The sequence below is a fragment of the Apodemus sylvaticus genome, chromosome 11, assembly GCF_947179515.1.
Source record: "Apodemus sylvaticus chromosome 11, mApoSyl1.1, whole genome shotgun sequence".
In the NCBI taxonomy this organism is placed as follows: Eukaryota; Metazoa; Chordata; class Mammalia; order Rodentia; family Muridae; genus Apodemus; species Apodemus sylvaticus.
Window position 1 is genome coordinate 23,816,122 of NC_067482.1, and position 16,469 is coordinate 23,832,590.

The 16,469-nt window shown below is 40.0% G+C and overlaps 1 protein-coding gene across 1 annotated transcript in view; it reads left to right on the top strand.

The window, feature by feature from the left end:
- Positions 1-15,621, top strand: part of Tmprss11a (transmembrane serine protease 11A) — a 56,000-nt gene extending 40,379 nt beyond the window's left edge. The window contains exons 9-10 of the mRNA XM_052199694.1: positions 11,736-11,878; positions 15,460-15,621. Coding sequence (XP_052055654.1) covers positions 11,736-11,878; positions 15,460-15,621 — 305 coding nt within the window. The remainder of the gene's footprint in view (positions 1-11,735; positions 11,879-15,459) is intronic.
- Positions 15,622-16,469: the final 848 nt, after the last annotated feature.

Sequence of the window (16,469 nt, forward strand, 5' to 3'; positions counted from 1 at the left end):
TTATATATAGATAAAGCATTTTATACCCATAATCTTTTTTCTTTTTTTCTTTTTTCCCATAATCTTATATTGATAGACATCTTTGTATTTTGATGCAGAATTGAAGTTATATTTTCTTTTTTTTTAATATTTTTATTTTCTATATTCTTTATTTATATTTCAAATGATTCCCCTTTCCCGGATCCCCCCTCCCCATATGTCCCATAAATCTTCTTCTCTCCATCCCTTCTCCAATCACCTCGCTCCCTTTTCTCTGTCCTTATATTCCCCTCCAACGTTAGAGCAATCCTTTCCAGGATCAGGACCCTCTCCATACTTCTTCATGGGAGTCATTTGTTTTGCGATTTGTGCCTTGGGTATTCAGGGCATCTGGACTAATTAATATCCACTTATCAGAGATTGCATTCCATGTGTATTCTTTTGTGATTGGGCTACCGCACTTAGGATGATATTTTCCAGATCAAACCATTTGCCTAAAAATTTTGTGAATTCATTGTTTCTAATTGCTGAGTAGTATTCCATTGTGTAAATATACCACATTTTCTGTATCCATTCCTCCTTTGAGAGGCATCTGGGTTCTTTCCAGCTTCTGGCTATTATAAATAAGGCTGCTATGAACATAATGGAGCAGGTGTCTTTATTGCATGCCCGGGAATCCTTTGGGTATATGCCCAGGAGAGGTATGGCAGGGTCCTGCGGAAGTGTCATGTCCAGTTTTCTGAGGAACCACCAGACTGATTTCCAGAATGGTTGTACCATCTTACAGCCCCACCAGCAGTGGAGGAGTGTTCCTATTTCTCCACATCCTCGCCAACACCTGCTGTCTCCTGAGTTTTTGACCTTAGCCATTCTGACTGGTGTAAGGTGAAATCTCAGAGTTGTTTTGGTCTGCATTTCCCTAATGACTAATGATGTTGAGCACTTCTTAAGGTGCTTCTCGGCCATCCGAATTACTTCAGGTGAAAATTCTTTGTTTAGATCTGTACCCCATTTTTAATAGGGTTATTTGGTTCCCTGAGGTCTAACTTCTTGAGTTCTTTGTATATATTGGATATTAGCCCTCTATCAGATGTAGGGTTGGAGAATATCCTTTCCCAATTTGATGGTTGCCATTTTGTCCTTTTAACAGTGTCCTTTGCCTTACAGAAACTTTGTAATTTTATGAGGTCCCATTTGTCAATTCTTGATCTTAGAGCATAAGCTATTAGTGATCTGTTCAGAAACTTTTCCCCAGTGCCCATGTCCTCAAGGGTCTTCCCCAGTTTCTTTTCTATTAGTTTCAGTGTGTCTGGTTTTACATGGAGGTCCTTGATCCACTTGGTGTGAAGTTTAGTACATGGAGATAAGAATGGATCAATTCGAATTCTTCTGCATGCTGAACTCCAATTGATCCAGAACCATTTGTTGAAAAGGCTATCTTTTTTCCACTGGAATGTTTTTGGCTCCTTTGTTGAATATCAAGTGACCATAGGTGTGTGGGTTCATTTCTGGATCTTCAATTCTATTCCATTGGTCCACTTGTCTGTCACTGTGCCAACAGCATGAAGTTTTTAACACTATTGCTCTGTAGTATTGCTTGAAGTCAGGGATACTGATCCCCCAGAATTTCTTTTGTTGTTGAGAATAGTTTTAGATATCCTAGGTTTTTTGTTATTCCAGATGAATTTGAGAATTGCTTTTTCTAACTCTGTGAAGAACTGAGTTGGGATTTTGATGGGGATTGCATTGAATATGTAGATAGCTTTTGGCAAGATGGCCATTTTAACTATATTAATCCTGCTGATCCATGAGCATGGCAGATTTTTCCATTTTCTGAGGTCTTCTTCGATTTCCTTCTTCAGAGACCTGAATTTCTTGTCATATAGATCTTTCATTTGTTTGGTTAGAGTCATACCAAGATACTTTAAATTGTTTGTGGCTATTTTGAAGGGTGTCATTTCCCTAACTTCTTTCTCAGCCTGCTTATCCTTTGAGTATAGGAAGGCAACTGATTTGCTTGAGTTGATTTTATAACCAGCCACTTTGCTGAAGTTGTTTATCAGCTGTAGGAGTTCTCTGGTGGAGGTTTTCGGTTCACTTAATTAGACTATCATGTCATCTGCAAATAGTGATAATTTGACTTCTTCCTTTCCAATTTGTATCCCCTTGACCTCCTTATGTTGTCTAATTGCTCTAGCTAGAACTTCAAGTACTGTATTGAAAAGATATGGAGAGAGAGGACAGCATTGTCTAGTCCCTGATTTTAGTGAGATTGCTTCAAGTTTCTCTCCATTTAGTTTGATGTTGGCTACCGGTTTGCTGTATATTGCTTTAACGATGTTTAGGTATGGGCCTTCAATTCCTGTTCTTTCCAATACTTTTAGCATGAAAGGATGCTGGATTTTGTCAAATGCTTTTTCTGCATCTAATGAGATTATCATATGGTTTTTTTTCTTTGAGTTTGTTTATGCAGTGGATAGCATTGATGGATTTCCTTATATTGAACCATCCCTGCATCCCTGGGATGAAGCCTACTTGATCATGATGGATGATCATTTTGATGTGTTCTTGGATTCGGTTGGCAAGAATTTTATTAAGTATTTTTGCATCAATATTCATAAGAGAAATTGGCCTGAAGTTCTCTTTCTTTTTTGGATCTTTGTGTGGTTTTGGTATCAGTGTAATTGTGGCTTCCTAGAACGAGTTGGGTAGAGTTCCTTCTGTTTCTATTTTGTGGAATAGTTTGAAGAGTATTGGTGTTAGGTCTTCTATGAAGGTCTGATAGAACTCTGCACTGAAGCCATCTGGTCCTGTGCTTTTTTTGGTTGGGAGACTTTCTATGACCTTTTTTATTTCTTCAGGTGTTATGGGACTGTTTAGTTGATCTATTTGATCCTGATTTAGTTTTGGTGTCGGATATCTGTCTAGGAAACTGTCCATTTCCTCCAGATTCTCCAGTTGTGTTGAGTATAGGCTTTTGTAGTAGGATCTAATGATTTTTTGAATTTCCTCAGTTTCTGTTGTTATATCTCCCTTTTCATTTCTAAGTTTGTTAATCTGGATACTTTCTCTGTGCCCTTTGGTCAGTCTGGCTAAGGGTTTATCTATCTTGTTAATTTTTCTCAAAGAACCAGCTCCTGGTTTTGTTGATTCTTTGTATGGTTCTCTTTGTTTCTACTTGATTGATTTCAGCCATGAGTTTGATGATGTCCTGCCTTCTACTCCTCCTGGGTGAAATACCTTCTTTTTGTTCCAGGGCTTTCAGGGGTGTCATTAAGCTGGTAATGTATGCTCTCTCCATTTTCTTTTTGGAGGCACTCAGGGCTATGAGTTTTCCTCTTAGCACTGCTTTCATTGTGTCCCATAGGTTTGGGTATGTTGTGTCTTCATTTTTATTGTGTTCTAAAAAGTCTTTAATTTCTTTCTTTATTTCTTCCTTGACCAAGGTATCATTGAGTAGAATATTGTTCAGTTTCCAAATGTATGTGGGTTTTCTGTTGTTTTTGTTGCTATTGAAGACCACTTTTACTCCATAGTGATCTGATAGGAGGCATGGGATTAGTTCGATCTTCTTATATTTGTTGAGGTCTGTCTTGTGACCAATTATATGTCAATTTTGGAGAAGGTACCATGAGGTGCTGAGAAAAAGGTATATTCTTTTGCTTTAGGATAGAATGTTCTATATATATATCTGTTAAATCTAATTGGTCCAAAGCTTCAATTAGTTTCATTGTGTCCCTGTTGAGTTTCTCTGTTTTCCTGATCGGTCCATTGAGGAAAGTGCAGTGTTGAAGTCACCCACAATTATTGTGTTAGGTGCAATGTGTGCTTTGAGCTTTAATAAAGTTTCTTTTATGAATGAGGGTGCCCTTGCATTTGGAGCATAGATGTTCAGGATTGAGAGTTCTTCTTGTTGTATTTTTCTTTTGACCAGCAAGAAGTATCCCTCAGAGTCTCTTTTGATGACTTTGGGTTGAAAGTCAGTTTTATCTGATATTAGAATGGCTATTCCAGCTTGTTTCATGAGACCATTTGCTTGTAAAATTGTCTTCCAGCCTTTTACTCTAAGGTAGTGTTTGTCTTTGACCCTGAGGTGTGTTTCCTGTATGCAGCAAAATGTAGGATCCTGTTTATATATCCAGTAGGTTAGTCTATGTCTTTTTTTTTATTCAATATTTTTTTTATTTACATTTCAAATGATTTCCCCTTTTCTAGCTCCCCACTCCCCGAAAGTCCCGTAAGCCCCCTTCTCTCCCCCTGCCTCCCACCCATCCCTTCCCACTTCCCAGTTCTGGTTTTGCCGAATACTGCTTCACTGAGTCTTTCCAGAACAAGGGACCACTCCTCCTTTCTTCTTGTACCTCCTTTGATGTGTGGATTATGTTTTGGGTCTTCCAGTTTTCTAGGTTAATATCCACTTATTAGTGAGTGCATACCATGATTCACCTTTTTTTTTTTAGGTTATTTTTTTTATTCGATATATTTTTTATTTACGTTTCAAATGATTTCCCCTTTTCTAGCCCCCCACTCCCCGACAGTCCCGTAATCCCCCTTCTCTCCCCCTGTCCTCCCACCCACCCCTTCCTACTTCCTCGTCCTCAGTTTTGCCAAATACTGCTTCACTGAGTCTTTCTAGAACAAGGGGCCAGTCTTCCTTTCTTCTTGTACCTCATTTGATGGGTAGATTTTGCTTTGGGTATTCCAGTCTTCTAGGTTAATATCCACTTATTAGTGAGTGCATACCATGATTCACCTTTTGAGTCAGGGTTACCTTACTTAGTATGATGTTCTCTAGCTCCATCCATTTGCCTAAGAATTTCATGAATTCATTGTTTCTAATGGCTGAATAGTACTCCATTGTGTAGATATACCACATTTTTTGCATCCACTCTTCTGTTGAGGGATACCTGGGTTCTTTCCAGCATCTGGCAATTATGAATAGGGCTGCTATGAACATAGTAGAGCATGTATCCTTATTACATGGTGGGGAATCCTCTGGGTATATGCCCAGGAGTGGTATAGTAGGATCTTCTGGAAATGAGGTGCCCAGTTTTCGGAGGAACCGCCAGACTGATTTCCAGAGTGGTTGTAACAATTTGCAACCCCACCAGCAGTGGAGGAGTGTTCCTCTTTCTCCACACCCTCTCCAACACCTGCTGTCTCCTGAATTTTTAATCTTAGCCATTCTGACTGGTGTAAGGTAAAATCTCAGGGTTGTTTTGATTTGCATTTCCCTAATGACTAATGAAGTTGAGCATTTTTTAAGATGCTTCTCCGCCATCCGAAGTTCTTCAGGTGAGAATTCTTTGTTTAACTCTGTACCCCATTTTTTAATAGGGTTGTTTGGTTTTCTGGAGTCTAACTTCTTGAGTTCTTTATATATATTGGATATTAGCCCTCTATCTGATGTAGGATTGGTGAAGATCTTTTCCCAATTTGTTGGTTGCCGATTTGTCCTCTTGATGGTGTCCTTTGCCTTACAGAAACTTTGTAATTTTATGAGGTCCCATTTGTCAATTCTTGCTCTTAGAGCATACGCTATTGGTGTTCTGTTCAGAAACTTTCTCCCTGTACCGATGTCCTCAAGGGTCTTCCCCAGTTTCTTTTCTATTAGCTTCAGAGTATCTGGCTTTATGTGGAGGTCCTTGATCCATTTGGATTTGAGCTTAGTACAAGGAGACAAGGATGGATCAATTCGCATTCTTCTGCATGCTGACCTCCAGTTGAACCAGCACCATTTGTTGAAAAGGCTATCTTTTTTCCATTGGATGTTTTCAGCCTCTTTGTCGAGGATCAAGTGGCCATAGGTGTGTGGGTTCATTTCTGGATCTTCAATCCTGTTCCATTTATCCTCCTGCCTGTCACTGTACCAATACCATGCAGTTTTTAACACTATTGCCATGGTTTCTATGTAATCTTCAGCATCTGAGATTCTTTCTTCTATCTCTTGTATTCTGTTGTTGATATTTGCATCTCTGTCCCCTGATTTCTTCCCAAGGCTTTCTATCTCCAAAGTTGTCTCCCTTTGAGTTTTCTTAGTTGTTTCTACTTCTGATTTTAGATCCTGGATGGTTTTGCTTAGCTCCTTCACTTGCTTGTTTGTGCTTTCCTGTAATTCTTTAAGAGATTTTTGTGTTTCCTCTTTCATGACCTCAGCCTGTTGACCAAAGTTCTCCTGTATTTCTTTAAGTGTTTATTCTGTTTACTCATTATTGGCTTTTGTATTCTCCTGGATTTCTTTCAATGATTTTTGTGTTTCCCTTACAAGGGCTTCTAGCTTTTGATTCATTTTCTCCTGAATTTCTTTAAGTATGTCCTTCATGTGTTCCTGTACCAGCATCATGACCAGTGATTTTATATCCAAATCTTGTTTTACTGGTGTGATGGGGTATCCAGGACATGCTGGTAAAGGAGAATTGGGTTCAGATTTCTGTTAGTGACATTCCTGCCTTTTGCCATCTAGTTCTCACTGGTGTTAGTTGGTCTTGTCAATGCTGGACTCACCAGTGCAAGCTGCCCCTTCCCAGGTGGCCTCTGGTGCACAGCTTACCTCCTACACTGCCTGGAGACAGGGTGCTGTTGCCCAGGCTGTTCAGATCCCAAAGCAGACACCTGAAGGCTCCCGCTGGGGCCCACTGGATTCACTGGAACACACCTACTTCTCCCCACTGGCCACCCGGAAGCCCCTCTTGCCTCTTGCAGGACCTGGAAATGTGGTGTTGCCGCCCAGGATCCGGAAGCGGAGAGATCTGAGTGCTCCTGCCAGAGACTTCAGGACTGGAACCCAAGCTCCGCGCCACAGGAGCAAGCTGGGCTGCGAGCTCCCAGACTACCTCTGGGTGCACACCGGGTCTCCTGCACTTCCTGGAGACTGAGCGCTGTTGCCCAGGCCATTCAGATCCCAAAGCAGGCACCCGGAGGCTCCCGCTGGGGCCCCCTGGATTCACTGGAGCACACAGACTTCTTCCCGCTGGCCGCCCGGAAGCCCCTCTAGTCTATGTCTTTTTATTGGGAGTATTGAGTCCATTGATGTTAAGAGATATTAAGGAATAGTGATTGTTACTTCCTGTCATTTTTGATGTTATTTTTTTAATTTGATTGGTTAACTTCTTTTGGGATTGATGAAAGGTTACTATCTTGCTTTTTCCAGGTGACATTTCCCTCCTTGTATTGGTGTTTTCCTCCTATTATCCTTTGTAGGGCTGGGTTTGTGGATAGATATTGGGTAAACTTGGTTTTGTCATGGAATATCTTAGTTTCTCCATCTATGGTGATTGAGAGTTTTGCTGGGTATAGTAGTTTTGGCTGGCATTTGTGTTCTCTTAGAGTCTGCATGAGATCTGCCCAGGATCTTCTAGCCTTCATAATCTCAGGTGAATAGTCTGCTGTGATTCTGATAGGTCTTCCTTTATATGTTACTTGGCCTTTTTCTCTTACTGCCTTTAATATTCTTTCTTTGTTTAGTACATTTGGTGTTTTGATTATTATGTGACGGGAGGTATTTCTGTTCTGGTCCAGTCTGTTTGGAGTTCTGTAGGCTTCTTGTATATTCATGGGCATCTCTCTCTTTAGGTTAGGGAATTTTTCTTCCATAATTTTATTGAAGATATTTGCTGGCCCTTTAAGTTGTAAATCTTCACTCTCATCTATGCCTATAATCCTTAGGTTTGGTCTTCTCATTGTGTCCTGGATTTCCTGGATATTTTGGGTTTCAAGCTTTTTGCATTTTGCTTTTTCTTTAACTGTTGAGTCCATGGTTTCTATGGAATCTTCAGCATCTGAAATTCTTTCTTCTATCTCTTGTATTCTGTTATTGATATTTGCATCTCTGTCCCCTGATTTCTTCCCAAGGCTTTCTATCTCCAAAGTTGTCTCCCTTTGAGTTTTCTTGGTTGTTTCTACTTCTGACTTTAGATCCTGGATGGTTTTGCTTAGCTCCTTCACTTGCTTGTTTGTGCTTTCCTGTAATTCTTTAAGCGATTTTTGTGTTTCCTCTTTCATGACCTCAGCCTGTTGACCAAAGTTCTCCTGTATTTCTTTAAGTGATTTTTGTGTTTCCTCCTTATTGGCTTTTGTATTCTCCTGGATTTCTTTCAATGATTTTTGTGTTTCCCTTGCAAGGGCTTCTAGCTTTTGATCCATTTTCTCCTGAATTTCTTTAAGTATGTCCTTCATGTGTTCCTGTACCAGCATCATGACCAGTGATTTTAAATCCAAATCCTGTTTTACTGGTGTGATGGGGTATCCAGGACATGCTGGTAAAGGAGAATTCGGTTCAGATGTTGCCATATTGCCTTGATTTCTGCTAGTGACGTTCCTGCGTTTGCCTTTTGCCATCTAGTTCTCACTGGTGTTAGTTGGTCTTGTCAATGCTGGACTCACCAGTGCAAGCTGCCTCTTCCCAGGTGGCCTCTGGTGCACAGCTTACCTCCCGCACTGCCTGGAGACAGAGTGCTGTTGCCCAGGCCTTTCAGATCCCGAAGCAGACACCTGAAGGCTCCCGCTGGGGCCTGCTGGATTCACCAGAGCACACTGACTCCTCCTAGCTGGCCTCCCGGAAGCCCCTCTTGCCTCTTGCAGGACCTGGAGATATGGCGTTGCTGCCCAGGCTGTTCTGGATCTGGAAGGGGAGAGATCTGAGGGCTCCCTCCAGAGGCCTCAGGACTGAAACCTAAGCTCTGTGCCACTGGAGCAAGCTGTGTGCTCCCAGTCTGCCTCTGGGTGCACACCTGGTCTCCTGTACTTCCTGGAGACCGAGTGCTGTGGCCCAGGCTGTTCAGATCCTGAAGTAGACACCTGAAGGCTCCCGCCGGGCCTGCTGCATTCACCAGAGCATACTTGAAGTTATATTTTCTTAAATTGGTACAGAATTTGTATATTGTTACAAGTTTAAGGTTTTCATTGATATAAATCTTTGTATATTGATACAAAATTTACAATTATTTTTTACTCCAATAGTTATTGTTCCTATGCAACTCATTTAAGAATACAAGGCTTAGACACAGTCCTTTTAATAGCTGCTATTACAAACTATTTCAAATAATTAAACAATACAAGTTAATAGTCAGATAGCTCAAATAATGGTCACATTAGATTCAAATTAGTTAAATAAAATAAAATGTTTTCAAGGTTATTCAAATAGTAAATTGTTAAAATAAATATTTGACAATTCAGTTATGTTCTATATAGATAAAGTCTTCAAAACTGTCAGAGATCCACAGAATATGGTAGTTAATGTTATTGACTATAAGACATGTCTGTTCCTGACAGTACCCCCATTCTGTTACAATATTGAGCATCAATACCTCCATGAAGAGTTGATTTAAGTATAGTCACGCTAGACACCAGGTAAGAAATGCCCTAATTTTATCTGCAGACAGAATGCTGTCCAAAAGGACAAATGGATGCAGGATACCCCACTACTAAGTTCTGCCAATACAGAGGAAGATAGTCCTTCATAGTTCCAACTTCACTTAGGGTCTATCAGATATTCTGGACCAGAAGGCTGAAGATAGATTCTCCATCATTATAAGGCATGTTGGGGACTGTTCAGGCAGTCAGCTATGTCTGTCATTTCTATAGTATTGGAAGTTATGTCTTTGTGCTTCCTTAACACTCAAATAGTATTTAATCGCTTCTCAAATCTCTGACAGGGCTGAAGACTAAATAGTTATAGTCTCATAACTACACTTGAGTTATTACTTGAGTTAACTACGCTTAGCATTGAAGATGTTCCAAATTTCAAAGAATGTTTTTCAGATGGTAATATAAGTTAAAATCAAACATGATTTAGATATAGAATTGTAAACTCATTAAGAGAGATGATAAAATGCTTTATCTAAATTGCCAAATATTATAGACTACCCATTATAAAATATATATCATATCTTATAATTTATGTAATTGTTCTATCTGAGAGAAGCATTTTATCAGAATAAAAGGGGGAAATTGTTGAGGTCTTGTCTTTTTACCATCTATTGTAATGCAAGTGAGGGCCCCCAAGACTTGGAGCCTGCACCAGTCCCTGTGACCCTGCTCCCAAGTTATTTCTGATTAGCAAATAAAGATGCTGACAGCCAATAGCTGGGCAGAAGGGACATAGGTAGGGTTTAAGTTTCCTGGGCTTGGGATCCGGGAATGAACCACGAGAGGAAGAATAGGAGTGCAGGAGGAGGAAGGAGAAGCTGCCGTGGGTTAGGTGAGCCATAAGAATGTGGCCCTGATTGGAGTTAAGAGCAGCCCAGAAGAAACATAATAAATAGTAAGCAATAACTCGGGTGATGCCTCATCTGTAGCTCAGGATTCCCTTCCAGAGTGGGTGCTTAGATTCTGTTTCTTGCAGCTGTAGCGCTTGCCTCCTCAGCAAACATGCATGAGCAAACACAGAGAAATTATAAGCCTTACTTGATTTGACCAGGTATGCCTTGGATAATCTCCATTTTGATTATGCCATTCAGATTAAGTCAATCTGATTGAAGATATTATTCTATATAAAAATTTCTCAGCACTTTGACACATATAACTTAAACATAATTATAAAAATGATTTTTATCATGTTCGCCGAGTCCATCCCAGGCTTCGGGAAAGAGAAATAATAAGACAAGAATATTGGGACCATGCTGCAGTATCATGATTTCCTATTTAGCCCATGGTCGAGAAAAAGAATTCCAGAATATTTGTGATATTCTTAGTTGTCCACTGCTTCTGCCTGTCATAAGGACCTAGCTTGGATTAGATTCCTATATTTTTCTGAGTCAAAGCCATTGTCATGTAACACTATTATATACATGAAAGATATTTGTAAATGTACGGGACTGAACAAACATATCATTTAAGAGGTATTTTATCAAGCCAAGAGACAATACCAACTAAACATGTTAATTTTGTGGAAACAATCTGAGATCAATAAATAAAACACTCATTTAAAAAATAAAAGAATGCTATCTTTAAAATTGAAGGCTGGATTGAAGGGGTCAACAGTTAATAGCAAGGATAGCTCTTCCAAAGGGCCCAGGTTCTGTTCCCAATACTCACATGGCAGATCCCAGCCATATGTAACTCCAGTTCCAAGGGATCCAACTCCTTTGACCCACACAGACACGGCATGGATGTGGTGTACAAGCATACAGGAATGCAAAACTCCCATATGCATAAAACAAAAATCAAAATTAATAAAAAATAAGGGGTTTTTTGGATTTTTGGATTTTTTTTTTTGAGACAGGGTTTCTCTGTATAGCCTGTCTGTCCTGGAACTCACTCTGTAGACCAGGCTGGCCTCGAACTCACAAATCCGCCTGCCTCTGCCTCCCAGAGTGCTGGGATTACAGTCGTGTGGCACCATGCCCCAGCTCAAGTTAATTTTTTAAAGTAAAGATTCAAAGATGTTCCAGAAAACAAATGGCAATCCTGTTTGCAGAAGTATTTATTAAAATGAATAATGCAATTCGTTTGTTTGTTTCTGAGAGAGGGTCTCCCTGTATAACCCTGTTGGTTTGGGAACTTTCTTTGTAGACCAAACTGGTGTCAAACTTGCAGAGATACACCTGTCTCTGCCTGTCTGGGAATTAGTGGTAACGGCATGTTCCATATTTTAGTTACACTTTTTTTTCTAGTACTGCTCACGCTACCTTTAGTCTATGTAAACAACTTTTGAGTGAAGATTAGCATAGACTCTCCTCTCCTCAGTCCATCTAAGACTTATTGAAAAGTCTGAGAATGCTTTGTTTTGTTTTTGTTTTTGTTTTTTTTTCTTTAAGGCGAGTCCCAAAATGAGCTCCGTGAAGCCAGAGTACAAATCATAAGCAATGACGTCTGCAAGCAGCGACAAGTGTACGGCAATGAAATAAAACGTGGCATGTTCTGTGCTGGATTTCTGGAAGGAATTTACGATGCCTGCAGGGTAGGTTGGAGAGAAAATAATTCAAAGTCACTAACTCAAAATCTTTTTGCCTAGTCCAGGAAATACTCCATGTTCCTTATGATCCTGTGGGACACAGACATGCTGACATCTTCAAATGTGTTAATGTCATAGGATCTAAGGACCTTTAAGTGTTTTCCTATTGAGCAACAAAGCAAACAAGCAAAGATTTCGTTGATGCTATCAAACACAAAATATAGATGTCTTAGTCCAGAAGCTCTTGGGATAAGGGTCTTGTAATGTCATCTTACACAACAGGCTCACGAATTACAAAGGCAGCAATCATGTACAGTGAGCTGTGATACTCTAAGAATGTAATGGAAAAGAAGTAGTCTCCCCTTCAAGAAAACGTTTTTGGAAGAAACATCACAGAAATGATGCTTTAATGAGACCTAAAGAATCAATAGCACTTATGCAATTACAGAAAAAAAGAAAAGAAGAATAGTTACAGCTATGAAGATGTCTACATTTATAACATTACCAGCTACTGTAATTTGTAGTTGGTAACCCCGAAGCACAGAGTGGCAGGTGGGAAAGCTATTTACTGGTACAAAGTTTGACTAGGTATACTTGTCAATATCCTACAGTTCTCCATGGTGTCTCCCTTAATCTTCCAGAATCTGTGTGGCATGTGTGTTTTCTGATAAAAATATGAGTCTGTTTCTTTCCATATGCAAACATTCTTTTGAAATCAGACCCTTGCCAAGGTGGTAGATTTGCACAGTGAAATGATGAGACTTTTGGTAGCATGGGGTGACAAAAGGCCCTGCCCACAGGCCCACAAATGACATAGGATGAACAACCTGTGTTAGGGAAAAAAAAGAAAAAGAACAAAAATGTAACACACATTTTTTTGTGTTACATGTGTTAGATTGTGTTAATGTCATAGCATCGAAGGACCTTTACGTGTTTTCTTATTGAGCAACACATAGCTTCCCTCTGTTGCAGAATCTAACACATAGCTTCCCTCTGTTGCCAAGAGTGAGGAAGGAGGCAGCTATAATAGGGATGGAAGGAACAGATGGGAAGAAGTGAGCGGAAGGTCACCAGAAGGCTTGGAGCAGATAACTCAGAGATCTGTGGAAAGTTTTGTGGCCCAGAGGATTTACTGGGATCAGGTTCAACCATATATAAGAAAGATGCTACTCACAGAAAAAGTCACTGGAAAAGTGGCTCAAGTGCTGGAGAATAGTCATGGTAACCAGGGTTCGTGATCAAGGCTTCAGAGCATCTGATAATACAGAATTTCAAGCATCAGTGTAGTGTGTAATTTAAAAATGTACTTGTTCCTTGCCTAGTGCTAGCAACAGTAGTCTCACCCAGCGCACATGGCTCTCTTCGACAAACTTCTAATGAGGCTGTGCCCTTTCTCCTGCCCACCTTAGTTGCAGCAGATGGAAAACACCAAACAGCTACAAACTATTGGTCCCCAAGAATTATGTCTGCTACTTCCTATTTGCTCCACAGCCTGGTCAGAATCCCTTTCCCTCTCTCTCCTCCTCTTCCTCCTGGGATCCACAAATCCTGAAAGCAAACATCTCAGTAAACAAGATCCAAGCACAAATTAAAAAACATCAGAATGGCTAATGAGAACCCAAGCCATTTCCCAAAAAAAGTGTTCACAACTTAGTGCAGATTTGCGATTTAATTTCTGGTTGGAGCAGTACTACAGAGCAATAGTGTTAAAAACTGCATGGTATTGGTACAGTGACAGGCAGGTCGATCAATGGAATAGAAGTGAAGACCCAGAAATGAATCCACACACCTATGGTCACTTGATCTTCAACAAAGGAGCTAAAACCATCCAATGGAAAAAAGATAGCATTTTCAACAAATGGTGGTCAACTGGTTCAACTGTAGGTCAGCATGCAGAAGAATGCAAATCTATCCATTCTTATCTCCTTGTACTAAGCTCAACTCCAAGTGAATCAAGGGCCTCCACATAAAATCAGACACACTAAAACTAATAGAAAAGAAACTGGGGAAGACCCTTAAGGACATGGGCACAGGGGAAAAGTTCCTGAACAGAACACCAATAGTCTATGCTCTAAGATGAAGAATTGACAAACGGGACCTCATAAAATTAGAAAGTTTCTGTAAGGCAAAGGACACTGTCAAAAGGACAAAAAAAACCGGCAACCAACAAATTGGGAAAAGGTCTTCACCAACCCTACATCGGACAAGGGGCTAATATCCAATATATGCAAAGAACTTAAGAAGTTAGACTCCAGAAAGCCAAATAACCCTATTAAAAAATCGGGTATAGAGCTAAACAAAGAATTTTCACCTGAAGAATTTCAAATGGCTGAGAAGCACCTTAAGAAATGTTCAACATCATTAGTGATTAGGGAAATGGAAATCAAAACAACCCTGAGATTTCACCTCACACCAGTCAGAATGACTAAGATTAAAAACTCAGGAGACAGCAGGTGTTGGCAAGGATGTGGAGAAAGAGGAACACTCCTCCACAGCTGATGGGATTGTAAGATGTACAACCACTCTGAAAATCAGTCTAGTGGTTCCTCAGAAAACTGGGCATGACACTTCTGGAAGACCCTGCAATACCACTCCTGGGCATATACCCAGAGGATTCCCCAGCATGCAATAAGGACACATGCTCCACTATGTTCATAGTCACCTTATTTATAATAGCCAGAAGCTGGAAAGAACCCAGATGTCCCTCAGTGGAGGAATGGATACAGAAAATGTGGTATAGTTACACAATGGAATACTACTCAGCAATTAAAAACAATGAATTCATGAAATCTTTAGGCAAATGGTTGGAACTGGAATCATCCTAAGTGAGGTAACCCAATCACAAAAGAATACACATGGAATGCAATCACTGATAAGTGGATATTTAATTAGCCCAGAAGCTCTGAATACTCAAGACACAATTAACATATCAAATGATTCCCAAAAAGAAGGAAGGAGAGGGCCCTGGTCCTGGAAGGGCTTGATCTAGCATTGTAGGGGAGTACTAGGACAGAGAAATGGGAGGGGGTGATTGGGGAATGCACACGGGGAAGAGGGCTTATGGGACTTATGGGGAGGGGGGGACCGGGAAAGGGGAAAACATTTGGAATGTAAACAAAGAATATAGAAAACAATAATAAGAGTTTGATCAAATAAAGATTCCAGTTGTAACTGCTACCAGGCACTGTGGGGAGGGCAGGGTTGGAGGTGGTTCTTTAGGTGATGTTCAAATCACTACAGAACAGTGGGTGGGAGAAGCTATCTTCATTACAGCTTCCAAAGGAAAAATTAATTTCTCCAACAGAGTTTCTCTCGGCATACAAATCACACTTAAGGGCAGGCCCTTTGCCCAACAGTAGATGACCAACACAAAATGAACTCAATCGTAATTTTGGATATTTTTTTTCTCATATTGCTATGTTTGGGCATTTTCTACTGTACTGGTCTATTACTTGTAAGTCATGGGGTTTATTTACTTATTTGGTGTGGGTAATCTATACACAGGCTTAGAATAAAATAAGTGGTTCATCAAACTTTTGTAAATGATAAACTGTTTAGCCGATTGTTTTTCTCTTGTTTATTTTCAGGGTGATTCTGGGGGACCATTGGTTGTACGAGACAACAAAGATACCTGGTATCTCATTGGAATTGTGAGCTGGGGTGACAACTGTGGTCAAAAGAACAAGCCCGGGGTGTACACTCAAGTGACTTATTACCGACGCTGGATCGCTTCAAAAACGGGTCTCTAACTCGCCGAAGATAGATGTTACAGGAAACAGGACACGCCGGTTATATGTACAGAAGAATTCACACATTCATTTGGTGGCATTGATACAATGAAGTGAGATTAAATAGCTGGACTTAGCAATATGAAACACATGATTTATTTTGGAATCACATATTTGTGAAGGGATGGGTTGATTTATCACTGAAAAAATGCAGTAAAGATATTCATCTCCTTAAACCACATGTCCACAAGGTGCATAACATGGTTTTGCAGATAGCCTGGGATGGTTTTAGAGTATGGTTTTTCTCGAGTGCCCTTCAAGTGAAAAATGTTTTGAATCTTCGGAAACCTCAAGGCGCTCATACAGCTCCCTATGTATGATTTATCCAGAGCTTACAAACGCCTTTTTGTCTTCTTTACATTTCTTCTAGATTTTCCTAAGTTTTTCCCATCACAGGAAATAAGTTTGTTACCTCTAAATGTGTATCGGGGAATTTAGAAAAGAAGATTATATCAAAATTTTGTGGCAAAATGAAGCACAGGTAGTTTAAACTTTGCTAGGAAATTTTTCTGTTTTTTTCTATGACTTTTTAGAAAAACAACCATGTGACCAGCACTCGTATCACCACCCCGACTGCATGGAGATACATAAGAGACATACTGATTAATGTTTTATATAAAGGAACTACTTAATCAATATATAATTTTAATCCTTAAAAATTGAGTGGGGATGATGACTTTGTGAGTTGTCCCAGGATAGGTGTACAAGAATTTGACATTTTTGAATGTGCACTTACATATTATGGTCACCAGGGGGAGATTTTGTCCAGCATTCTCTTAAGATCGAATGACTGAAAACAAGAGGGAATT